This window comes from Aulostomus chinensis, chromosome 13, assembly GCF_037954235.1.
Source record: "Aulostomus chinensis isolate RoL2024-O1b breed Wild chromosome 13, RoL_Achi_v1.0, whole genome shotgun sequence".
In the NCBI taxonomy this organism is placed as follows: Eukaryota; Metazoa; Chordata; class Actinopteri; order Syngnathiformes; family Aulostomidae; genus Aulostomus; species Aulostomus chinensis.
In genome coordinates this window covers 16,412,536-16,438,839 of record NC_141332.1, presented here as the reverse complement: position 1 = coordinate 16,438,839, position 26,304 = coordinate 16,412,536, and the positions used below count along the sequence as shown (strand labels likewise).

At 42.9% G+C, this 26,304-nt stretch overlaps 4 protein-coding genes across 6 annotated transcripts; 2 read left to right on the top strand and 2 right to left on the bottom strand.

Moving 5' to 3' along the window:
• Positions 1 to 28: 28 nt before the first annotated feature.
• LOC147251192 (zinc finger CCHC domain-containing protein 7-like) lies at positions 29 to 5,754 on the bottom strand. The gene is made up of 8 exons (XM_086221673.1): positions 4,962 to 5,754; positions 4,334 to 4,386; positions 4,109 to 4,213; positions 3,645 to 3,815; positions 3,378 to 3,413; positions 3,121 to 3,216; positions 2,277 to 2,394; positions 29 to 1,122 (listed from the first exon to the last, which is right to left on the bottom strand). The coding sequence occupies exons 1-8, from the start codon at positions 5,299 to 5,301 to the stop codon at positions 629 to 631; spliced, it is 1,413 nt and encodes a 470-aa protein (XP_086077799.1). The 5' UTR covers positions 5,302 to 5,754; the 3' UTR covers positions 29 to 628.
• On the top strand, positions 5,231 to 11,554 carry LOC147251191 (paired box protein Pax-5-like). 2 transcript variants are annotated; one of them, XM_086221675.1, is made up of 8 exons: positions 5,231 to 6,987; positions 7,065 to 7,230; positions 7,879 to 8,076; positions 8,151 to 8,191; positions 8,270 to 8,368; positions 8,846 to 8,962; positions 9,046 to 9,119; positions 11,467 to 11,554. In XM_086221675.1, exons 1-7 carry the CDS (start codon positions 6,954 to 6,956, stop codon positions 9,066 to 9,068), a joined length of 678 nt encoding a protein of 225 aa, XP_086077801.1. In that variant the 5' UTR covers positions 5,231 to 6,953; the 3' UTR covers positions 9,069 to 9,119; positions 11,467 to 11,554. The 2 variants fall into 2 exon arrangements, with proteins under 2 accessions (XP_086077801.1, XP_086077800.1); XM_086221674.1 differs by lacking the exon at positions 11,467 to 11,554 and adding an exon at positions 9,257 to 9,382.
• Positions 11,427 to 15,967, top strand: LOC147251190 (signal-transducing adaptor protein 1-like). Its single transcript, XM_086221676.1, has 9 exons — positions 11,427 to 11,624; positions 11,835 to 11,906; positions 12,626 to 12,742; positions 12,835 to 12,891; positions 13,671 to 13,879; positions 13,960 to 14,091; positions 14,591 to 14,660; positions 14,894 to 14,996; positions 15,070 to 15,967. Exons 1-9 carry the CDS (start codon positions 11,523 to 11,525, stop codon positions 15,225 to 15,227), a joined length of 1,020 nt encoding a protein of 339 aa, XP_086077802.1. The 5' UTR covers positions 11,427 to 11,522; the 3' UTR covers positions 15,228 to 15,967.
• On the bottom strand, positions 15,809 to 25,816 carry ankrd13d (ankyrin repeat domain 13 family, member D). Of its 2 annotated transcripts, XM_086221671.1 has the most exons (17): positions 25,071 to 25,816; positions 24,815 to 24,950; positions 24,616 to 24,740; positions 24,294 to 24,339; positions 23,331 to 23,474; positions 23,052 to 23,241; positions 22,740 to 22,806; positions 22,004 to 22,085; positions 21,199 to 21,260; positions 20,979 to 21,109; positions 20,720 to 20,877; positions 20,493 to 20,606; positions 20,101 to 20,273; positions 19,888 to 19,967; positions 17,660 to 17,893; positions 16,288 to 16,347; positions 15,809 to 16,133 (listed from the first exon to the last, which is right to left on the bottom strand). In XM_086221671.1, the coding sequence occupies exons 1-17, from the start codon at positions 25,152 to 25,154 to the stop codon at positions 16,097 to 16,099; spliced, it is 1,923 nt and encodes a 640-aa protein (XP_086077797.1). In that variant the 5' UTR covers positions 25,155 to 25,816; the 3' UTR covers positions 15,809 to 16,096. The 2 variants fall into 2 exon arrangements, with proteins under 2 accessions (XP_086077797.1, XP_086077798.1); XM_086221672.1 differs by lacking the exon at positions 15,809 to 16,133 and having other exon boundaries at positions 16,247 to 16,347; positions 25,071 to 25,815.
• Positions 25,817 to 26,304: the final 488 nt, after the last annotated feature.

The window sequence follows — 26,304 nt, the reverse complement described above, 5'->3', positions numbered from 1 at the left end:
TTGCAGCTACACAACACTAAAATGCAAGAATAAGTAGCATACATACAACACACACTTCAGCATAATTTCTTTGACAAGCAAACGTTAATGTTTATTTCAAGTCACGGCTGGTTATCCAATTTGACTACTTTTGCCTGGCACCGCACGGGCAGCTGCTTTGCTCATTAATAATTTAGCAGCTTCATACCAGAAATACTATGTCAACCATTTGAACGCAATTGGTATCATACAGTTTTCCTGCCTTCAATAGCAACTGAACTAGATGACATCTTCTAAACACTAACCTTATATTTAACCCATGTTTAATTAATGCACTCACTCTTTCACTTCAGATGTACACATAATTCCCCTTATGTGACACAAATTACACAATGGTTTACCTGTTAATGCAATCTAATCTAACATTTAAAATCTAAATATTACTATTTCAAAAAAAGTTTCAGTTACAGAAAATGGTATGTCACTAAAAATAGCATTGCATTTGGGGAGATAAATCATCCATCTCCATAGGGCAAGAGTCCCATAAAGCTTATTTGTTCAAAATAAGGTTAACACATTATAAGGAAATAACTCCATGAAACATTAATTTTTGCTTTCGGTTACAATAAAAATTGAACAAAAATGCACTTCATCTTCTTCGATGGCGTACCCTTTGCTTTGGGGAAACGAGGTTCGTATTGTCTATGTCGAGGTCACCACAGGGGTATAAATACCCGCGTTTCATTCCTCCTCTTTTCTTCCATCGCTCTGATTCTCTTCTTTTCTTGTTGCTTCTGCCACCTGCCTCATCCTGCCTCCTCTTCTTCAGAGGCTGTGTTGACTGTCCATGACCACGGAGAGGGGACCTGTGTTGATGTACAGTGCAGGTGTCACCATCAGAATGATTGCGTGGCCTCCATAGAAGTCCTCCTTCCCTCCTTGCTTGGGCCTCCCTCCTCAGCCTCTTCACTTCCTGTCTCTCTCTCCGCCTCTCGGGCCAAGTCTTCCTCCTCCCAAATCGGCCACATGCCTCTTTGTTCCTCCTACTCCTCCCACGGACTGTCTGATTCTCTTCGCCGCTCTCCCCCGTTGGTTCAGAAGAGTTCTGTTCTAACATTAACAAGGATCCAGTGCTCACAAGCTCTGAAAACACAATATTGACACAGAAAATAGTGTGAGACGGTACAGTTGGATTGTAAATTGCAATAGGCTGATGCCACACTAATCAAAACTTCACATTAAAAATCTGTCTAAAGATGCCGAAAACTAATTCTGCGTTTGTTTAAAAAGGTGCACAGAGGCACACAAGTCTCCAGAGGGAGCTACATGAAATCTGGTGTACTGTCTCAGGGGATGTCCGCCTGATAACAACTTATTCTGCCTAAAAGTAGTTAATAAATGCTACTTTTCAACAATTAAAGAAAATGCATGAATGTTTAATTGTTGTCCTTTGTATATAAGTGATACGGAATTTCTTTTGGTATCCTTTGTTTTAACTTTCTTGGCCTTATCCTCATAATTCGTCTGTGAGGATAAGGGCTGATCTGACCCCAGGGCCTTGACCTTAGGCTGGGAGTGAACCTGTGGCGTCTTCCATGAATTCTTTTATCATTGTAAATTTGTCGTAAGAACACTTACTGATAGTAAAGCTTACAAAGCCAGCTTTATCCTGATGCATGGCTGTGTCTAAACTACATGTAGGTCACATCTGTACAGAATTTTGTAATTTGGTAATACTGGGTGGTGCCTGACACATATAAGTATGATTGTTTTGGAGGGGGGAACTCAGATGTTCTGGGGGAGCTGACTCAACCTCATCTCACAGCGAACCTTGTACATCTGGGGTGGACGTGTCCATTATAGTGTCCAGTGTCAGCATCTCTGAGTCTCCTGCCTGTTTCTTGTGTCTGACAAATTCCTTCATCACATAAAATCCCTCCACAATAAGTTTATAAAAGAAGTGGAAGTAGCCTCTGTTTGAGAAAAGTAAGGCCAATGGGGAAAAGTCTTCAAAACATGCATTCTGCTGAATGGCCAGCAGGGGACTACTGGTTGCAAAAAATAAGTCACATTATTTAGGTCTGTGAGAAAATGTCCCTCCTTCTGTCTGGATTTATTACTTCCTCTGCTAATATTTTCCCATTGCATTTAAGGCATCAATCCCTAGTGCCAAGTTTCCTCTAATGCAGCACGAGTTTTATTTCATAAATTACATTTATATTCAGAGTAAAATGCATGATAGAGTGGGCAATGAGACATCCATGGTACAGAGTACGAGTTAGTGTGAGAGTCCTCACCTTTGGCTCTTTTCTGCATCCCGCTAAGACGCTGGTGAATGTCCTCCATGGTATCATAGTGGCAAACATAAGGCAGCGTGGGAAACATGCCACTTACGAACCTCCTCTTAGTGCACTCCTGATACAGAGGAAGGAAAACAGAGAGAGGGAAGAGATTAGAGATAAATGCAGAGAAGTACCGTTACAACATAAAAGAGAGAACATGATTTTAGAGGAGAAAAGACACATCGCAAGGCATGTACAGTAAGGTGAGGGAGCAACAAAGAGATATTAAAGAGTATAGTGTGGTCCGTTCTAACAGAAGATACAGAAAAAGGCAGAAACATCTTTGAGCGATATAAAAGAAGAGATTCTTCTCGGCACACCTAGATCCTGAAACATAAATAAGTGGAACTAAACCTCTTGGTTTTTCGAGAAGAATTTGATTCAATGGTGACACCGACCCGCCCGGGGTGAACCCCGCCTCTCGCCCAAAGGCTGCTGGGATAGGCTCCAGCCCCCCCGTGACCCTTAACAGGATAAGCGGTAGAAAATGGATGAATGGATGGATGGATGAGGAGATGGAATGGTAACACTTCCCATCCAATACAATTCATTGTGCTAAGCTAACTAGCAGTCAGCTGGTCTCTGCGAGTCTCAACTACCAAGAGGGGAGGAGGGTATATATCCAGCTTCTTGGTTGGTTCAGTGGAGGATGAAAAAAAAAAGGGGAAAAAAAGCATTTTTTTCCCCAAAAAAATGTAGCATGAAAAATAAAAATAAAAGGCACCAGATTTTTAGAAATAGAAAGCTGTAATAGGCAGGTGAAAAGATAAAATGAAGATTCCTTTGATGAGATACTTACATAGCCATAATGTCCCCTCGCAGCACAGTTGTAACAATACACGGGATGTTTCTTATATTGGACTGTCCTTGGCTTAAGGGGACACCGTGATTGGATCTAAAAGAATATCAAACAAAGCAGGACATTTGCTGATTTCATGGAAGAGTTATGAATAAACTCCAGAGTGTCTCCTCTTTGATATTGATACAGTAGCTAGAAAGACCTTGTCTTTCATTTCACAGAAGGCAAGATGAGAAAACTGTCAAACTCTGACTCACAGTCAAGTGATACTGTCTCCATGTATCAGGGCAGGCCTGAGGAAAGCAGAGGAGAAAATTACTCTTCTGAGCAGGAATCCGAAAAAACAACAAAAGCTGTGTAACTGCACTAAAGATGAGGAACTGTTTGTCAAGATTCAATCACACTTCATAAATCAAGTGCATATGTACCTGAGGCAAAATAAAAAAATCTGTCAACATCCACAGTTGACAAGAGCAACAACATAACAAGATACACAACACAAACAGACCTGGCGGCTAACTCACATCTGAGAGGTGTCCAGTCACCCCACAGCGCTGGCAGTGTTGGTTCCACACTGGGGGCTTTTCACAAGGCCGGAGGCCATGAAAGGGCAGTCCACAGCTGGGGCAGTGGCGGCCAGGACAGTCTCTCTGGATGTGGCCCAGAACACCACATAGGATGCAGTTTGGACATTTCTGCAGACATAGAAGTGATCAAAAGATTAATATCATCAGTTCCAGCCACCGACATCTCTAGCATAGCTTAAGGAGCCCTGCAAAGGACCTGCAAAAAGGACAGGCTCCAGCCCTCCTGAACAGGATAAATCGATGATGGATGGACAGATATATAAACTGCTCAGCCAATAACTTTGAAACAGGCCAGGAGACCCCCGCAAACGGACTCTTCTTAATGTTCCATAAAATCTGTTAGGCCTCTTCTCAAGGTATGTTAATCTTATCTAAGAAAAGAAATACGTTTGTTCTTGTACCTTGACATGGCAGGATTTTGCTAGGTGTCCCGTCCTGTTGCAGATGTGACACGTCAGAGAACGGCCGCACGCAAAATAACGAGCGAGAGAAGGCTGATTCCAATGCTAGAGAACATGAGAGGATAAATAAAGAACGGGTAATCCAAACTGTAAAATTAGAAAACAAATGAATGAAAAGACACACTTAACATAAATGTAAATCTCCCCCCTTCATTAAAAAGCTACCTTGTCTCTCTCTGACAGAGCCCAGGCATCTTCAACTGATGTCATATTCAGACCTGTAGAAGGAATGAACCAATACATGTAGAGACATTAAAATGAGTTTCTAAGAAAAGTTGCACAACACATCATGATAAAAATGTTCAACTGATTCAGATTCAGAAAACTTTACTTATCCGTGTGGGGGGCAATTTAGGGAGCAGAGAGTGGTACAGTTGGTTACACATCAACATACACTAGGTAAGGACAATGGCAATTGGCAGTGTTATTCTACTACAATACACACTGAAAAAAAATGCTAAATTTAGGGGGTAGATGAGGGGGGTTGAGCAGGATACCGACTGGATTATTTGGGTTGTGAATTATTTTCGATATATATGGGAAAACAGTCACATGAGCAGCTGGATACTACTTTTGGTTTGAATTCCTGTTAGCTCCCTTTCATTACAGGAAACTTTTATTTGAAGACAAACGGAAAAAAAAAAGAGAGAAAATAATGTATGTTAAACTCTCGAAATTCCGTCTTGGTTTGTACCACAACCTCAAACCCTATGATTTACAGAGTGACTTTTAATAGAAAGAAGACAAAAAAAAGCCACCAAAGCTCAAAATCTCGGAATGATCACGTGCAAACCTTCATCCTCGGAGTCATCCTCAGAGCTGCAGCTGCTCCAGTAGCTCAGGTTGAGCTGGATGCTGGAGTCTCCCTCCTGCTCTCCTCCCAGGATCATCCACTCCTCGATATGCTGATCCTCCTCCTGCAGGTCGGAGCTTGAAGCCGGGCTGCCGTCCTGCTCAGCCCGTCCAGGGTTGATGGAAAAGGCGAGAAGAAGCGGAGGAGAGCCTTCCCTGCCGGGTTGACCATAGTGTTTCTTGCCGCTGTGACTCAAGTAAAACCCTTCTTCATCTTCTGAACAGTTGGAGTCCTCAATAAAAAAGCGCCCAACTTCATCATCCTCTCGTCTGTCATCCATCCCACAAGGACACGGCGGCTAACAGCACCGCTACCAACAGGCTAATGTGGAGCATTCACGTCTTTTCTAAACAAATTGCATCGTGACTTGAAATTGCCTGACTAGCCGTGGATTTTACTCCCGACATTTGTCATGTTCGACGTGGGTTGGGAGAAAAAAATAAGCACCTCAACACTTGAGTTAGCATGAGCTAACCAACGCTTTGCTAACTAGCCTAACTAGCCTTAGCTTAAAGTAAGAAACCAAACCGAATGGCCAAATATCAGAGAGAAATTGTTCACTCGTGTACCGTTTAACTAGTTACAATAACAGATGTGACTCTGCGCGTTCAAAAAGCAACGTCTATCACAAGTGAAAGAGCAGTCACCGCCATGTTTACTATGAGTTAACATGTGCGAAAACTTTGGGAGAACTTCGCCCCGAAGTGCTCCTGCCAGGAACCGTGTCTGACACGTGGTTAACGATTTGAGAGGCACCTCTTCACCCCTTAACATATTTTCCTAAAACAGATTATTTGAAAGTGTCTTAACTGAAAATAACCATTCAATAAAAAAAAATCCCATAAATAGCTGTATCACGTTACCTGACGTCTCGGAATATGAGACTTTATTTTGAAATACAGTCAAATGAAGTGTACACCTAATAACTGGGCTTTGTGTTGGAAACACGAAGTAATCTAGTAAATTAGCTACAAAAAGTGAGAGTATCTAGAATCCTGGTGTGTATTGCTGTACAAATGAAGAATGATGACGTGACTGACTCTTACTTTCAAATCTTCTGTTACGTTCAAATCGGAAACATTAAAAGAAGGCCTATCAATTCAAAGAAAAGGCTGCTCGTGTAGTGATGCATTTTGAGAGAAAACATGTCTATTGTATATCGTTTAAAAATCTATTATCTTTTAATTTAGAAAACATAGCCGATTTAATCTTGTTCTTGAGCATGTAATCCCGCTCGGAGGGAATTATCCATGAGGTAATCTGTGTAAACCTGTTAGTCCAGCTCCGATCGCTATATTCCTGAAAACACTAAGAGCCAAAATTACACTCAAGACAAGTGCGACAGCGACGAAACACGTGAGTTATCATTTAGGCGCTTCAGTGACGTTGAAACAGCTGACGATGAGGTGAATTCTGCAGAAAACAATGGACTCTTTCCACTGAGCTGCAGCGACCACAGTCACATAACGGAAGGCTTCGAGATGAAAGGAAGCACGCACATCCAGAAGAGACCGGGCAAGACGCAACTCAGAACACAACTGAAGATGTTGAAGTAAATTTAGGTGTGACGTCGTCAATAATCTCCTACTAAATACAGTACGTCACTCTTCTGACATCACAAAATGAAACGGATTGTATTAAATACCCATACGTTATGTGCCCCCCTTCGACATTTATGTAAGACATTTTGCAACTTCTGTCAATAATAATTTGACCAATTAAGAATATTAACGGAGTGCGTGCGTCCCCTCCGGGGCTCGCGTCGCTGTCCGCCAGCGGGTGCTGAACACCGTCCCGCCTCCAAACTCGCAAACACACACGTACCCGCGGCTACAGAGCAGCGATCTCAACTCTGCTTTCTTAAATATTTGTCGGAGTTTTCTGCTGGAGCTTCTGGTCGGTGTCGTCACGGTGACTGACACTCTCAGTTTGATGGAAGCACCGGAACCGCTCACCGTTACGCACTGTAAGTACCAAACTTTTATTCCGTTTCGTTGAGTTACAGTCAGGCTGTAAAATTGTTCTGGAAACTCCGGTAACCAGGGCTCTGCGGGGTGAACCAACTCGGTGGAGTTTTCATCAACGGACGTCCGTTACCGCACGTGGTGAGACAACACATCGTGGAGCTCGCGCGGCAGGGCGCGCGTCCCTGTGACATCTCCCGCCGCCTGCGGGTCAGTCACGGCTGCGTCAGCAAGATACTGGCCAGGTAAACACACGCTCACTAGTCCGGTTATTAAGTTATGTTTTGTTTTGAAAAGAAGTCATTTTTTTTGGCCCCCCGCACAATTTATATTGATTCGTAATTTAAATTCCTAAATGTTGACGATATCACACGAACACAAACGCTGAATGAATTACGAGAAAATTAGCTTAGATTATTAATTAAGTAATGTCAAATGAATAGAATTCATCTAGATAATTCCCTCATCTTCCGAGTGCGTGTGAAAACCAAAAACTCTCCTTTTTGTAGTCAAACTTTCCAGCGGTACTGCCAGCGCCTCATAATGCACCAGACGAGCACTTTGTAAATTTCCACTTTCATATTTTGAGGCTTAGAAACCACCAACACTACTTTGGCTGGAAAATAAATTTTTACATATTTACATGTGAACCAATATCTATTTTTTTATTTATGATTTGAGATATTAAATGCCATCCAACAGCAGTGCTATTTTTAACTGAATTTCCTCTGAGTTGCATGCAGGTATTTGAATACAAAAGCTTTGCGTCTTACATTATTTGTTCACATTTTTTTCTCCGAAAAATAATATGCACCCCATCAGCATATTAATGAATCCTCCTCCCTCTAAGGTCAGCGTAGACCTGGTCTCACAGATATCACCATTGTTCTCAGGTACAATCAAACAGGGAGCATCCGTCCAGGGCTGATTGGAGGCTCCAAACCTAAAGTGGCGACGCCCAAGGTGGTGCAGAGGATCCTGCATCTAAAACACGCCAACCCCAGCATGTTCGCCTGGGAGATCCGAGACAAGCTGCTGTTGGAGAAAGTGTGTGATTGCGGCAGCGTGCCCAGTGTCAGCTCTATCAACAGGTAACAAGTGATGCCGTACAGTGTGTGAATAAACTGAGAAAGAGTCCCGAGTGACGTTTCCGTGGTTCTTACAGGATCATTAGAAACAAACTCCAGTCTGGATCTTGTGAAGTTGGTAAGTTTTGCGTTCCCGATCTCTGGCGGTTGATCCCTCTGTATCTCTCTCCATTAATACTGACCTCTGACCTTGCAGTATCATCTGTTGCCATGGGAACAACCCACTCTCCTGAGTCCACCTATTCCATCAGTGGAATTCTGGGAGTTATAGAATGCAACAGCAAGCAAAGGAAAGGTAGTACAAGAACACTTTTTAACCAACAGAATAACAAGATTTTCTTTAAAGGGCTGTCTGACGGTCTGTAGTTGGTTCAAGGGTCAGGGTAAGTGTTCGGGCAGGGTTTTTATGAGTGGTGAGGTGCCAAACAATGCATTATGCAACACTCAGTGGACTGATGTGCAGACTCGGTGGTCCTGTGTTATTATCAGTCTGTCTGAAGCAGCGGGGGATCCAGCTCGCAGCGCCATGTTTCTGTCCTCCACTTCTCCTCCTCACCTCTCGTTACAAGCCCACTTACACCACCACTCCTCTATCACAGGAGCCATTAGAATAGGAGACCTCAAAGACAGATAAGTTCCACTTGAGAAAAGCACATGCATGTATTTTACCCTTCAACTAATTAGAACAAGTGATAAAGCAGCAGGATGTTGACCAGCCCTTTGTTTCAAAAATTAAAGTGAAAAAAAAAAAAAACGCTGTTTTGTTTTCCAGAAATCTCCCGCGACATCTACCATAACCAGCCATGTTCCTGTAATGACGCCTTCACGCACCCTGACCCCCGACTGACCTCCATCTGCCTAGCAACCAATCCCAACTCGGACCTGTTTGGTCAGTCTGCATCAAAACATGATCACTTATTTGTCATATGAGCTCAGCTTTGATGTGTTTCTTCCATCTGTCCTCCTGTTTAGGTTCGTCTTGCTATTACAAATAAACAAGGCAGCGGAATAAGAAATAAATCATCAACTTGGTGCAACTAATTTGAGTGAGTTGGCTTTTATTTCAACATAATTTGATGTCAACGGATAAATGCATCTTGTTGCCTCGCGGGCCTAATGGAGTTTCATCAGTCGGACATATTATCTCTTGTCGCCATCGCCCCTGTGGCCATTTTCTCCTCAGTCTGTGGTCGAGGGGGAACATCATTAGAGGCCCCGTGATGGAGAACAGTGGCTGCTTTCTCTCCTTAGTGAGCATCTCCCTCAACTCCCCTCCAGGATGAGCAATAAAAGGAGGAGTCAGGATCTGGTTGGAGGACCAGCAGGGTCGGAGAACACGTCTGAGAGGGAAATTCTGTGACCAGTGGCAGCCATCGGTCTGAAGGCTGAAGGCACACAACGTGTAGTGCTTCTAAAGCCTTGTCATTCTACTTTATGTAAGGTGCATATACACATACGACAGTGTTTCACTTTCACTTTTTTATTCAAGACACACAAATGAACGAAGAAAACGAGTGCCAATGAATCAGAATTGGCGTTAATTATTCATCAAGAATTATTACTTATCAATTATTATTTATGAATAAGTTATTAACATGTTACATACATGGCCTTTTCATAGCAGACATTTAGATTTTCTCAAGGAAAAGTGCAAGTGTGAACACCTACGATGGCTGCGTTACATTTGGCTGATTCTGTGCCAGAGTCCAACCCGCACATGGATTGGAGCCACAATCAAAGTTTTGTTTGTTTGTTTGTTTGTTTTTACATCAAATGGATGTATTGGCAGCTAATTGGAATTGAGTGATCATTTCTAGAATTCCATTTGCAGTTTTCCTGCTCTTGAAATATAAATGAAAGTCCGCTGATTGCATTTTGAGGGTTCACCTGCTCGCGATGAAATTCTGAGTAAAACAAAATGGAAAGGAAGGACATTTTTTGGAGCGCCTCATAAACTGCCGCACAGAGGAAAGAATGATTTTGCCATCTAAGTAATGAGAAATGCATTCAGATTGTTCTCACTCAGAAGTGGAACGATCAAATTCTAATTTGTTCACCCCGTATAAATGCACATGGCTCAGGTTGATGGTGTTGGTTCGGTTGTAGATTTTGGTTGTAGTGTTAGAAACCATGTGTGTAGTGTGTGTGCTTTTTTTGTATTTGTCTGTGTGCTACGAAAAAAAAGCTACATCTGTCAACATTGCGATTAAGACGTTTACATCAGTGAGGATATCAGCTGTCTCAGCCCTTTCTTTACTGGATTTTTGCTCTTGAGAGTTTGTTCAGAACAAAACATTTAGAGCTGCAACTTCTTGTCGACTCAGATTCCATTTTACAATCAGCAAAACCAAAACTGGCGCGTTCGTCGACCGGCAAACATTTGTTTTTATTAAGCAGTAGTTTCAAGCAGCCACATGTCTAGCAGCACGCTTCCCCTGTGCCACCGTGTGGTTGCTAGGAGAGCAGAGACAACGCCAGACAAGTTATGCTTTTATTTTTGGTCTAGACAACAAAACCAACAGGGAACAGGCCGTGGAGCCCAGGCTGCGAGTGTGAAATAACACGAGCCAGACCTATCAACGTGTGATCGAACCCAAACCATCTGCTCATCTGCTCCCTCCAGAGCAGCGGAGCCTCCTCAGCTACATTATTATATGTGGTTTAAAATCACTGGCATTTTCTCCAGTCAGGCGGTGCACTTTACTGCATGCAGTTTTTAAAATGCGAAGGATGATAGTGAGAGAGGGAGACGGTTTCACACAGAACAAATGTCACTGTGTTGTTCCTCCAAACAGGCGCCATTTGCAGTCTTGCGGGAATTATATTTTGTTCAAATCACTGGGAAAAAAAGGTTTTCGGTGGGAAACGGTGTGGCAACATCAGTCTGATGGTAAAAGCTTTGATACAAATTCTAAAACTCGTGCTTTTTATGAATGTTTAATGACACTCAATGATATTTATTATTATTTGAAGTCTGTCAAATTTCTAAGGGGAAGGAACCTGAGGGATGATGTCACTTTGATAAGAAAGAGGAAGTAAACACTTCTCGAGCTCAAACAAAAAAAATAAAGACGCGTGTGTGTGCCTGTGTGCGTGCGTGTGAGAGTTTTTAATGTGTGTGTGGGGGGGGGGTCAAAGTACATAGGAGTTTTTGAATTTTGGACTAGTTAATGTTAACTACTTCCTTCTTTATCATTTTGTCCGGTGTTTCCTGGTTCTCAGCATCCCAACAGTAAGACGGAGGTGGGGGTGCTGGCTTATCAGTGTTTACAGAGCAATAATCAGAAGTATATGGATGACTCAGTTTGAAGGCATTACTCATCCGAGCGCTCCACAAGGCAGCAACAGGAAACTAAAGCACACTGGTTTGTTTATGCCACACTGCTGGAGGAGACAGGGGAAGCTAAAACTGTTAGAAGAGGAACGCAGGTCTGATCGAGCAGTGGAACATGTCTATGCCGGCCAGAGTGATCCACCAGAGGAGGGCCACTATCACAGCTCTACCTCTCTACTACTGTGGACCCCTGCTGAAGAAATACTCCGATGAGGAGGTGAGAACAAAGCTTCTGATTGATCAGGAATCTCAAAGCTGCGTTATGTGATCGAAATTCTTTGAACTTATCACAAATGTCCATATTCGCTCAAGGACTAATGGTTCAAGCCTTGGTTTGTAATCATGTCGCGATCATATGGTGCATATCCCTGAACTAATAAAATTACCATGAAGGTCAGAAACCCTAAAATGCCATTTTGAATTTCAGGATTTCAAGAAGTTCTACGCAGAGCTCCGTGGTACCACCTTGTTTCTGTACAAAGACGACACACAATATACAGTAAGCAAACACATCAATTCAGACAAAACATTACGAGAGCTTGATGTGGAGCATTTGTGTTTTTTTGAGTGACCACAGAATGGAATATAGATGTGTGTTTCATGACTGAAGAGCTGCCTTTCAGCTGTGAACCAGGACAACTGGGGGATCGGTGTGAGGAGACGACCACAAACGTTTATAAGGATGTTCCCTCCAAGTCCCATACAGTTTCCTGTAATGTCATGATAGGTCTTGCAAACTATGACCGAACATCCTATATATGTTCCCCTTCACACGCCCACAACATTTTATTTATTCCCTGAAATTCTACCAACAAAATCCTCTAACCTCGAAAGTGCTGCGGGAACATTAAGTGCAGGAACATTCTCAGCATTCTAGGATCATAGAGAATGTCGCTGGGTAAAATTTTTCCTTGCTAAAAAATTCAAAACTCACACCTACAGTCAGTTTAGAGTATCAATCAGCCTAGTCCCCATTTACATGTCTTTGACTGTGGGAGGAAGCTGGAGTACCAGAGAGAACCCACACAGGAACAGGGAGAACATGGAGACTCCACACAGAAAGATCCTGTGCTGGAGCCGGGACTCGAACCGGGAACCTTCTTGCTGTGAGGCAACAGAGCTGACCACTGCACCACCGTGCCACCAGATCACTGTTGCATTTACCTGAATTGTTCTTAGTTGTGTTTGAAAATGTGCTTTGTTTGTTCACTTCGACAGTACATAGAGAAGCTGGAACTGGAGCATCTGAAGTCTATGATATTATTGTCTCCATACCAGAGAAAGACACCGACCATCTTCACACTGGTAACGACGAAGTCAGAGGTGCAGCTGAAGGTCATTAAACCTGACGGATTTTCCCCGTCCGCAAGTTAAACATTTATTCTCGTAAAATGAAAGAAAACTCTGGTTGATGTTTGTGTGTGTAGATGGACAATCCTGACTCAGGAGAAGAGTGGAGGGGTTACATCTTGACCATGATTAAAGTGAGCAAACACACTCACATAAACACACACACACACACACACACTGACTGTGGAGTGATAAAACTTCAATTCCTGCCACTGAAAGTCCAGACAGATCAACAAAAATGCTACCCTTTAACATTTGAGCTCCAATATGCCAAATTTATACAACACAACTCGTAGTATGTTGACAAATGTTGACTTTGCAGGATTGTCGTTGAACGATATACTGCCGTGTGACACAAACACTACAGCAACGCAAACAGCGAGAAACATCCGAACCTGCAGATTAATGATTAACTGAGTCTTAGTGTCCTGGTGCTTCAAGGAACCAACAACTAGTTGATCAAGCAAACTGAAAGTATAACTGCTAAAATGTATTTGTTGAAGCAGAAGTAACATTTTAATATGATGACATTCTTCTCTTCTATGAGTCATCTTTCTGTTTCTTTACCTCAACAGTGACATCATCAGCAGAGTAGTTTTTTTGTTACTGAGTTTCTTTCAGGTCTGCGAATGTCTCCCACATCACAACGTCCAAAAATACATATTCAAGGAATTTAGACTTAAAAAGATATCCTTCAACAGAAAATAAAGACAATTTCCCTTGATTGCTAAAATGTTCCTGAATGTGCGTCTCCACAGAGGGAGAATACTGGCACAAGTGTCATCAGTATTACAATACGGGGAGTTCTGAATATTGCTCATCTGGATGTTAATGTCACTAATTGCATGAGTCACGTGGGAGGGAGCTGATTATTACTGGTAATCATGAGTAATCCAGCTCTGTCCCCCTATAGAAAAAGATTCCCAGTAAACTACAGCTGCTTCCTGGCCAGATGTTGCTGCTAAAAGAAGCTCTGGATCAGGAGCTAATGAGGAGTCCCACCACCAGCACCACAGAAGAAAACCCACCCCTCCCACCTCGCCCCTCCTTCCTCTGCTCAGCCACTCCCTCTGCGGCTCCACCCAGAGGCACACCTGACCCCGGCTGCCCTGAGATGCTGCCGTGAGTCTGTTTACAGAGATGTTCCTTCTTTATGAGCATATTCCAAGACCTGTATTGAGAGTTGTTCCTCATCACTGCAGGTGCTTCTTCAATGTGACTCGGCAGGAGGCAGAGCAGATGTTGGAGGCCAACCCGGAGTATGGAAGCATCATCCTCCGGCCCTCCCGCCTCACAAACACCTACGCCGTGACCCTCCGACAGCTCACAGCCAGGTCTGATTTCCCAATCCGTTGAGGGGACAACACACGAGTTGCTCCTGTAATTCTTGCTACGTCATAAGAGTTGTAAATGTCTTTTTCCACCCACCCATGTGGTTACCATTCATTTACTACATAAATATAAATCCCTGGTTAGTTTAGAACAGCTTATTACCTTTTTATATTATCTTATGTCGTAATCTTTTTTTTCCCCATTTTTCCAAGAATGTGTTCATTTTAGGATTTTAAGATAAGTCAAGCCAATTCTTTTTAGAATGGATTAACTTGTCACTTTTCTCAATGACAAATTTATTTAAAAACTGTGGTTTTCTGGCAATATCATGTGAAGGAATGGCCAAGATATACATACATATAAAATATGTATGTATGTCATACATAAATACATATACATACTTACTGTACATTTGTAAATTTGCCATCCTTTCGTCAAACTTTATTTATTATGTTTGCTAGTCAGCGCTAAGTGAGCGATTCCTCTCCTCCTGTGTTGTAGGCGTCCTGTCATGAGGAATTTCAGGTTGACCACCTCAAACTCAGGGTACATCATCGAACTGGAGACACCAGTGAGTCCCACCACAGCTGCAGCACTGTTTATCCGCAGGGTTAAGCCTTATCAACTATGTGAAACAGTGAAAGGAGGATTCTGCCATTCAAGTAGCCACAAATTGGTGCCTTAAAGTCCAGAAGATGTTTTGTGTCACTTCTTCTGGATTCCAAAATGCAGAAACTGTCAGATGTTTACCTCTACGTTACTAAGGAACATAACATCTCATTTTTCTTGTTGGTTTTTCTGCAGGTGACAGTCTCCAACCTGAGTGATGTACTTCAATATTTCCTTGAGAAGACAGAGTACCGTCTCCATCCATACACGCCGTCTCAGCCCTACAACACTTGCATCGGTGAGAAGGGCAGTCAAAGCCCCACAGAGGTGTCACGACACACAACTTCTAACTACTGTTATGTCTTCAACAGAGGTGTCAGCCCAAGCAAAGTGCATGACCTTTCCAACGCCAAAACCAAGGGCGGTCGTGGGGCCCAATGTGCATTCACAGCCCAAAATGGAACCTCGGCCCCCAAAAACCAAGCCACTTGATAATGAATATGTGGAACCCGATCAACACGTCTCATAGCAATGTGTGGATAAGCGTGAGGATGCAAAAGCAGAATTTTGTATTTATTGAAGTTGCAGATGTGCATAAAGCCCACAAGATCCCAGAAAAGCTTGAACCTCTCTGCTAACCCACTTTATTGAAGATTTAATAAATTTGTTTTGTCTTGTTTGTTTTTTTTTTGAATAGTTCATTTGGACAGTGAGCTCCAGCGAGTGTTGCGTTTCCAAGGGGAAACCTGGAACACTTTGACAGACAAGGAAAGAGACACCACATGTCAAAGCACTGGAAAATTTCTGTCCAGCACAACAACAAATTAATATAGAGACTGCAGCTAAGTGAATTTTATGGCTTGATAACAACCACACCTGTTAATATTTTATTGTACACGCAGATCTGACAACATACCAGCACCTTGAAGAGATAAGGTTGATTTTCAAAGCCTCTTTTGATGCACATTTGCTGTTTTTGCCATAAAACTGAATTTAAACATGTCACAGATTTGAATGTCAGAATATGGTTCTAATCACTGTGGTGTGTAAAAATACAAATTAATTAAAAAAAAAAATCGTAATCATGTGTTTGTTCATGAAGGGAGGAAAAAAAAAAAGAACGTAATCCAGGATTATGACGATTCTTTATTTTTCCACACATATAGGATTAAGTCAACATAAATGTTATAATCATATTTTTTATAAGTTATTCCATTAAGATTGTTTGTTTTTCCATCAGTATCATGGATAATGTTATAGGTTTAAAGTATAAGGATCATTCATCACTCATCAAAGACAGCAAGACTGTGAAAAATATTCAATAATAAAAAAAAAGAAAAAAAAAGTTTCTCCCTTTCGTCTCCTTCACTGTCACGGAGTACCTTGTCTTACTTCGACTCACTCCTTCTGGTTAACATACACCCTCCTGAGCAGCCTTCATGGAAGAGAGATAAATAAAACATCTGTAATAACTTAACATCTCTGGATTGAAAAAATAAAAACAGAATAAATTAAGAGAGGACTGTTCCCGACTGAAGACCCCCCCACCCCGCCCACCCCGCCTCCATCGCTGTAGATGTTGACATTACTTCTCGGTGAGTGACAGCTGCAGGATCCTCTCCAGCTCCTCCTCTTCCTCTTTCCGCTTCCTATCGAAGAAATCTCATGTTGTACTCGATATGTATTTGTTTCAAACTGCCTTTGATCGCTGGCAGAAAATGATATGAATATCAATTGCTTGTTTTTTTTTATGGTAACAGAAAACATGCGGTGTGCAGGATTATGTGTTCTTCTGATGAGGGGCATTTTCTCTTATCAGTTTCATTTCAGCTGCAGGGAGATACTGGAGCATCTCAGCGTCTTGTTTCAGTCTGTTTTGATGGTACTGATGATGATGGCTGACCTTTGTGTCAGATTAAGACAAGAGCTGAACGATTTGTGCACCACACTGCTGAATCATCCCTTCATTATTAGCAGCAACTTGTTGTGAACTAAGCCTCCGTCAGTGTTCTGGTCAAATCTGACCAGTTTGTACGTTGCGTAAATCAGGTGTTTTCCATCAGAGTGCATCAAGGTGTAATATTTGCCTCCGCATTCCACATTCAAATATATAAAATGGGTGATCACCATTTACTTTTGAGTCAACTTTGACCTGTGGTGTTATTTATGATCCTGGACTTCAAACTCTGCACCAGCAATGGAAACGCTAAGATTAGCATCGACGAGATGAATGGATGTTCACGGGTTCAGAGGAAGAGATAAATACAGACAGATAACAACTCCTGCGAAGAATGTTTCTGGTCTTCATCATAGTCAGGTTCACGGCAAAATATATTTTAACAGAACTTTTAGAAACTTTGCAAAAGAAAACAAAAATTTCCATCCACACAACAGCAGGTGGTACGCTATGCCTTCTGCCACTTTAAAAGAGGAGGGCGCAGCCAGATGACGTCGGTTAAGAGGGAAACAGCCAAAGCTCAAACGAACATGGATACAAATGAGGAAAACCGTAACGATCACAAAAAAGAAAAGGAGCGTTTTGAACAACTGCTGTTACAGCAGTGTGCAGTTGGAGTCTGGTAACATCCCCGACAACCACGCGATTCAGGTACGTCACCGTTTACTTGTTGGATGTCTTTCCTTTACATTTATCTTTTATCTATACGCTACATTTTCTGTATTATTTAAGAGACTCATTGAGACACAGTTTCACTTCTTAAACATGTTTAAATATGATGATTTTTTTTGTTTTTGTGTCAAAACAAGGAGATGAAATCGAACACTTAAAAAAGCCGGAGCAACAAACAGGAGAGTTAAGTGTTTCGTTCTCTACTCTAGCAGATGCTAAGTGGTCAGCCACATCCAATAACATCACCTCGTGATTTACTTAAATTTGGAGGCTGCAGGTTTTTGACATGAAGTTTTTTTGTTTTTTATCTGATCCGTATCCGTCCGCCTCACCTGTCTATCTCCTCCTGCTCCCGACACGACAGCTCCATGGCCATACGCAGCTGCTCATCGAAGCTGGTCGCCACACCGAAGTATCCCGACAGCTGTGGATCGGTGGCTGTGTTGTAGGAGAGCGGGTAGTTGGCAGCCGGGTCCAGAGGGGAGACAGAAGATGGCTGGCTGGGGTCAGACGTGTCATCTCCCTCCCTACTGGCCAGTGAGATGGACAGCGACTCCTGAATCGCCCTGTGAGGTACAGTTTAAGATGAAGAGAAAGAAAGAACAACTGAAGTTAATAATGGGTACTTGAGAGAAAAACTGAACTCATCTTCATTCCCTCAAGCTGTAAATGAGATGCTGAAAAAAGTCCTGCTAAGTAATTTTGTTCCACACTATTCGACATTTGAGTAGAATTTTTTTTTTCCAATTAAGTGCATTAATCATAGAATTACAGAAAAAAAAACTCAACTTTTGTGCAACTGTAGTGACCTTTGAACCCTAGAATCCGTTCATCCTCGACAACTAATGAGAGATTGTGCCAAATGTGAAGGAATTCCCTCAGGACATAACGAAGATAACATGTTCTTTATGAAAATGATTTGAGAGACGTTAAGCCTCTCGTCATTGCTTTCGGCGGCATGCAGGTTTAAAGAAAGAAAGAATGAACGGAAGAAATAAAGGAAGAAAGAAAGATATCCGAGGACGTTCCACAGCTTCATTAGAGGATGACTGGGAGTTTCTGTTCCCACGAGAAGACTGAAAGAAAGCGCTAATCACAGATTTCTATTCAGAGACGTTTAATTAAATTACTTCACATGCCAGAGGTTCTCATGACTCTGAAGGTGGGCGTGTGTCAAACCTCATGATGGTTTTACAGTAACAACTAGAAATGCTCCTAATTAGAATATAGTATCTCGATGGGGTGAGTTCTTATTTTGTTTTTTCTTGATCATTTCCTTTCCTGGTTATTTCTGTTAATGTAAAACACACAATGACAAAATACTGCACAACTAAATCTTGAAAATACCAATAAGCAGGCACTTCAAACGTGTACATTGTTTAGGGCTGAAACAATTCCTCGAGTAATTTGATTACTAAAATTCCTAAGCCTCGTTTAAATCTGAACTGTACTTTGTTTTGCACATCGGGTTGGGCACTGAAACGGTATGAAACGGCTGAATTATTCAAGAGCAGAGTATTGATAAGTTTAAGTTTTGATATAATTTACTATCACATGGCTACACCGTCTCTCCTCTCTGCGTCAATGCAGTTCTCACATACACGCACAAGCAGTACACACACACACACACACACACACACACACACACACTGGAGGTCAGTGTGTTTCTCTCACCCTGATCTGGTGACTTTCTTCATCAGCAGGATGTTTTATAAAGTCACCCCAAAACCCAACGCATTTATTTATGTTTTCCATGTAAAAATTCACTCACGACCAGTTTTCACAGCAGAAAACTACATGTGGAGGAGACTTGTTTTTAATGACGGAGTTTATTAAAACGGTCAAAACTACCACGATGGTCGACACCAACCAGGTGTGCTTGTAAGATTAAAAAACTGTATAAGGAGGCCTTTACATTAAACAGGAGAGTCTCTCTCTCTCTGTCGGGACCTGTCAGACCTTCTCAGAGCAGAGTGAACAGGTGAAGGAGGTTTTTTTTATACTTCAACGGCTCTGTTATTGGTGTTTTTGATTACTAAATACAGACACGCCACCTCAAAAGAGGAGAAAAAGGTGGCATGTTGGTGAAAAACATCCCCTGTAGGGCCCTGTTTGTACTTCAGTAAAAATTAAAGTAAAAACAGTAAAAGTACAGTCAAAGTAAAGTTACTTTATGAAGTACTTTCACATTAGCATTACATACATGTCCATTTAAGAGACTTGTCTTATTTTCTCTTTTGTATAGTACCATTGCTCTTAAATAAAAGCAAAAGTAATGTAATGGAAAAAAAATTGCAGAATCCGCAATACTTCTTATCCGATTACTCGATTAATCACCAGAATAATCGATAGATTACTCGATTACTAAAAGAATCGATAGCTGCAGCCCTAAATAAAATTCCTGGTTGTTTTTAATCTATCACCTTTACAATACCACAGACATCTGGTGTATATTGCTCCTGTTTTGCCAAGTGAGTTGCGCTGGAAAACAAAGCCAGAAGAAGAGGACAGATGGACGTATTCTCTCTTTGCAGCGGTTTGAAGAGCTGAGTTTGCTCACCTCTCCAGCTGAGAGTCTTCCTCATACAGGGGAGACTGGGGCACCGGGCGGCTGTTAGTCAGAGCCTCCCAGATTGTCACCTAAAACACACGTGTGAGAGAGGACATGGAGTTTAACTGCAGGCTTAAGGTTATAAAGAGAATCTAGGGGGGTGGACAGCAAGACCCCATCTGATGCCTGAGTCAATCTTTGACCAGCAGGCTTTGAGCTGACCTGGTCACTCTCGGTGCCGGCGTCTAACAGGCTCTGCTGGATGGCGAACTGCAGCAGGTTGTCGTCCTCATCTCTCATCGGCTCGCTGCGGCCCGGGCCAAGCGTAGTGTAGTCTGCTGGGGGCTCAAACACTGAGGGGTCTACCTCACAGTGGAAGGGGGGTACAGACTGACCTGCGTAAACATAGATTATCAATTCTCCTGGAATTTGTAGCCTCCCTCCACTACTGTGTGGTCATCCCCTCCCAGGGACTTCAACAGCCATTCACATCTGGTCCACAATGACAGGCGTATGCCGCGCTGTACTAATATGTATGTGCCCCTCTCCACATATAACAATTATTTTTTTAATGAATAACAAATAATGGTGTGCATGCATGAATGGATAGTTACCTGCTTCTTCAGGGCCCTCTGGTTTGTGAACCGTCACAGAGCTCACTGGCTCGTCGCAGCCACACAAGTTACTGAAGGTCACTCTGGCATTCAACACGTGAAAAAGAGGGATCTCTGGAGGACAAACACAGACTACCATGAGACAGGAAGTGTAGGGGGCTAAGTAGTAGCAAGTGAAGCTAAGCTAACAGAGCTCAAAGAGGATCAGACACCACGTGACTCCTCACCTATCTTGACTGGGAAACCTGGTGGCAGGCGCAGGGTGATGAAGTCACGTAGCTTAGCAAAATGGGCGTTCGAGATGGCCATGAGGTCGATGATGGGCGTGACCTGTTCAGCCAGCGACAATGGGTGAGTCTCACTCAACCACAGGGTGGCTTTAAACCTGGAGACAACACAGAGGGATGCGCACACTTGAATTCTGCAGACATGCACATTTGCATTAAGCAGCGTCTTCTTGATCCCTGCTCACTGGCTCAGTCGTACCTCTGGACTTTGCTGGTGAGTTCAACAGGACGTCCGATGTCACGGCCGTTCAGGTTGAATTCTGGGTTGAAGTATTCCTCCGCTGTAATGGCTGTGGGGTTGTGAGGACTGGCACACTGGGACACGTTACTCTGATGGGAGGAGAGAGACTTACATGCAATGCTGTAGGGGTGTGTGTGTGAGTGTTGCAGAAGCACTGTAGAACAGTAGAGACTCTCACCCCATTGTGGGCTGTGTGCTGTTCAGCTATTCCCAAGAAAGACTGCAGAGGAGTCTTTGAGCCTGAATGAGAAAATGACGATAGATAATCAGAATTATTGTTTTATATTTCATTTCACCAAACACTAAATACTTTTATCAAGTACAAACTAAGATACTTCAATGAGCAACTGAGCTGTAATCAAGGCATTCTGAGTTGACCTTTCATACTTAAGCTCTTTGATCCGCAAACAATGAACTCCGGTGTTTGGTGGTGTTGATTAAAAAAAAACTGACAACAATTAAAAAAAAAAAAAAATGCTAAAGTGATGCTGTAATGCTGAATATTAGAGCCCAACTCCCCCTCTCTAGTTGGAAGCCTTCTGTGCCAGTGATTGAACAGGCAAATATGTGAAACCGCACCCTCTTGTCAACCACCAGAAGTCTCAGTGACTAAAACACTGTATGCAGCATCAAAACAATAATAATAATAATAATAATAATAATAAGCAACACTAAATACAGTCCTGGCTCCTAAATCTGGTCCGCATTAAAATTGGGGTCTGAGTTTGTTTCCACATGGATCCTGGTGAGGTTCGTTGGACACGTGAAGGGTAACAATGTTATAGTTGGACAGTTATATGACACCACTGGGGACATCTTTTTACAGGGAAATGAAAGGTGGGGATACCATTGCAGGTGTTTAGGGGTTAGAGCATGTGTGTGTGTGTGTGAGTGAGTGAGTGTGTGTGAGTGAGTGAGTGAGTGAGAGAGAGAGAGCGAGAGAGTGAGTGAGAGAGAGTGAGTGAGTGAGTGTGTGTGTTCACCTTTGCTCCGTGACTTATCCTGGTCCGATAGATGCTCTGTCCTTGACCGAGTCACCAGCTCCACATTAGTCGCACTGTAAACCTGCACGCGCCCACACACAAAGGAAAAAGGACAGAAACTTAGCTGACGCTACTTTTTTTTAAACTCTAATAAAAGGCTGTGACAACATTCATCTGTTATAAACAAAAGAAGCTCCAGAGAATAGTTAGGCTTAAAAACACCAAAACTCAAGAAATTTAAAAAACAAAACAAAAACAAAAACAAAACGTGAGGTTAAATTAAAATGATGACAAAAGTCTAGTTAATTGTTGAATGGCTGATGAACTGCAAATGTGTATTTTCAACTTCAATGATTCCCCCCCCCCCAAAAAAGTCCTCACACTGATTTTTGGGCTGACTGAGACCAAAGTTGACAGTTGTGAGTGAAACGTGGTCCACTGAGAGCAACTACAGACAGCCTGAGCAAACTGATGACCACGTAAGAAACTGAAGAGCAAGGATTCAGAGAACCAGCCAATCACAATCCAGAATTACTCAGAGCACACTCCCACTCATGATCTTTTCTGATTAAAAATACACCAATAAAGAAGGTGTCTGTCTGAATGCGTGTTCCAAAATCACAGCCAAATTTAAAGATCAAGAACAGTGAGATATTCTGATTACCGCCATCAAACCATAATATTTTTCAATGTGTTAAAACTTCAAGGAAATCTGGGTGCATCGCAATTTACTCACCTTGGCTTCATAGCCACTGACCACCTCACTCTTCTCGGAACGCCAGCCCCAAATTCCCGACTTGTTCCTAAACATGATGATGGAAGCAAAAGAGGCTCACAGCACAGTGGATGGGGGTTTTTAAATGTTTTGATTTGAATATTTCAACCAAATCAACAGAAAGTTTACTTTAAACAGAGGTTTAGTTGAACTCTAAGTAAACTAAAAGATTTGCCGACTGGTGAACCAGCTCCGGAGCAGGTCTGACCGAGAGGATCTTGATGTCTTCCGCACAAAGAAAAATCGGCCAATGATTCTGTGTGTGTTAGTTACCGCTCAAAGGCAATGTTGCGTGTGTTGAGGTGTGTGGAGACGATGGGCGATGTGAGTCTCTGGGCTGTGTTCTCCTGTGAAGGCTGCATGGCTGCCAGGAGGGAGGGGGCGTCGCGGGGGGACAACACGAGCGGCTCTGTGTACACCACCTGCTTCTCGTGGTCCACCTCCATCACCACGGCACCGTCATCTAGGGAGAGGAATGCACAGGTGGATGTCATAGGATGTGACAGCTTCATCTAGAAGACTGACAAAATTCATCCATCTCCTCACACAGACCTCCACCCTTGAAGATGTAGCTGCGTCGTCCCTTCAGCCAGGTCATGTGTTCAAAGCCCAGGAGGGTGGTGTCCACGCGTAGACACGAGCCACTCTTCCACACCCGGTACACATCACTGGGACACACCTTCGACACCAGAGGGACTGAGAGGACAATCGAATAAAAAGATATTTGAGATGCAGGAAACCAGGGTCAGATGACCAAACAGGAAGTAGGCTGAGGACAGCAAATGGAAATGAAGGTTTAATGGGTAGAGGCAATATTTCACAGATGCATCTCATCCCATCAGAGCTGGTGTTTGCATTCTGACTTGCAACAAAATGATTCAAAGAACTCAACATGCAATCGATTGAAATCAAGGAAATGTCTGTCCTCTAATGATTAATTTATGTATTAATTAAACAATGAAAACTGAGTCCTCCAAGTCATCCATCCCCTCATTCTTTAGGTGTTTCTGAATCAATGACAGGGAGCCGCCCATCAACGTGTAAAAAAACATGGCATTTCCTGTTGCCACCAGGTGGCGGTATGACAAATCTGCCCCTGCATGTAATGAGTTCTTCCTTGATGCCCTCTACACCCCTCCACCAAGTTTGGTGAAAATCACCTTAAAGTTTCTTTTCAGAATCCTGCTGAAAGACAAAAACTCCTGAAAATAATTTATTTGGTTAAGTCAAGAAAACCCTGGTGGCAATATGACCCAAACTCTTGGTTGTAGATGTGAATGAAACGTTCATGTCAGCAGATCTTATAGATTTGAGAAGTCTAAGTGCTTCAAACACGATAAACCCACTCAGCTAAGCAGTCCTGACAAATACCTATCAGACAAGAAAACTAAGGGGGGTGGGAGTGGGTGGCTCATTTATGGTGAGTTGAGTTTTCCCCCCCTCCTCCACAGCTGCGGTAGTAGGAGCTGTCCAGCTATTGTGGTGCTGAAAGAACCTTAATGAAAACACACTCACCCCAGCTGGTGAACTCCCACTTCATCTCCACGTAGAAGTCCCGTGCCTGGGAGACACCCAGAACAATCAGTCGACATTGGAGCAAAGAAAGTCTCCCATGTGCACTGACATCTAGAACTCACATATCCTGATCTGGTGAACATGTTGGGGGATGTACAAAGATGATGTAATGAAACACACCAAGGAATTAGACGTATTAATCCAACTTTTTTCCTGAAATCTTTCACTTTGAGGAGTGGTTCTGGTGTGTTTCTCTGTAAAGCAGGTGGAGGGTTAATGGCTTAATCAATAATTCAAATATCCAAAGAGGAAGATGTGTTACCTGTCTTAGTTTGCTCAGCAGTTCTGGGATGCCTGCCAGTCGCTCTGTGGCGCGCTTAAAGTCTCTGTACTGAAGCACCAGTTGAACGAGCTCAGGGTCCCCGGTGCTCACCGCCTCCTGCAATACTGAAACACACAGCCACATTACCAGTGTTTCCCCCATCCTCACCTGGAACTGGAGGTCCCAGCAGAGCACTCACTGGTCCAGCCCTGTGCGTTGCAGTGTGTGGGGTCTGCGGAGTATCTGAGCAGCACTCGCGTTGACTCCAGGTGGCCCAGGCAGACGGCGAGCTCCAGTGGGGTGCGTCCCCTCGGATCCAGGCGCTCCACGTCCTGCTGCAGGAGCAGACACACACACGCACACACAAGCAGTGTCAGCGCAATGCAGTGCGACATTACAGACGAACATATAAGCCAACAACCAGCTGTAGACGCCAGGCAAACCCCTCTCCTTACCTCTTTCTTCTGCAGCTCTCTGTCCAGCTCCAAGTACTGATTGTTCCACACCAGAACATGCAGAGGGAACGCTTCTTGAGCCATGCTGACAGCTTCACTCTGGTGAATTTCTGCAGCCAAGAAAGCACGTAGCTAGCTTGTCCACACAGCAGTAAAGGATAACTTAAAGGCAGGACGAGTGCGACTTTCACTGGCTAAACCTGTCAGTCAACGAATATCTAAGTAACTAACGCTAGCTGCTCCACAAACTGGTCTAATGTTTGCACTTATTTAAATTAGTGGGCTGAGTTGGCCTGGCAAACTCAGCCCACTAATTTGATGTAACGTTAGCGTTAGTTAGCGTTAACTAACAGCTAGCTGCGCTAACGTAGCTAACTGGCTAATAACAACATTGTTTCCTGCTCCTCTCGGCACCAGTCTCCCATTCTGCACCATGCAGGAACACTCTACTCAGCTAGAAATGCATGTCCAGGTCCACTCATTTTCTTCACACACGAGTGTCCTTGACGGGTAAAATGTGTGAAATCGCCGGGTGAAGCTAGCTAGTCGCTGCTACGGTGGACATCCCGTCTGCACGGAGCTTGTTACGGTCTGTCAAAATAAAGAGATACGGCCTTTATTCTCCTTTCACATCCAGGTCAGTCGGGAGGAGGTCCGACAGCCGATTACGTTCGGCTCTGCTTGATAAATGATTAAAAACAAGAGTTAACAAACCAGCCATTTAAAGATTAAATATGAGTGCAAACACGCGATTACTGACACAAGACTACTTTACAGTTGCAGTATCGTTTTATTTATTTATTGAGGCGTCGCTTCGTTTCCAGGTTAGCTGGAAGGAGTCTGGTGTTTTATGCAAATTGGAAGCAGTAATTTTATTACAGTACTCAACAGGGTTACAGAATATTGGATTTTGAGCGATATCCAATATGCCGATGTTTTAAAACTGACCTGGCCTATACTTACCAATGTCAAAACAAGTTTATGTGATATTCACATCTTATACTTCGACATATACTTATACGCAAAACTAACTCTTGTTGTTTTTTTTTTTTCAATTTCCAAATACTGTGGAAAGTCCATAAATCAAGGAGGTCCAAAGAGGGGCTTGCTGACCAGATATGGCCAAGCATACGTTTCACACTGGATGTCAAAAGTTATTATTAATAATAATAATAATAATAATGTCAAAAAATATACATGAAACTGTAACTTCTGTTTTCTTTCCCTAATTATT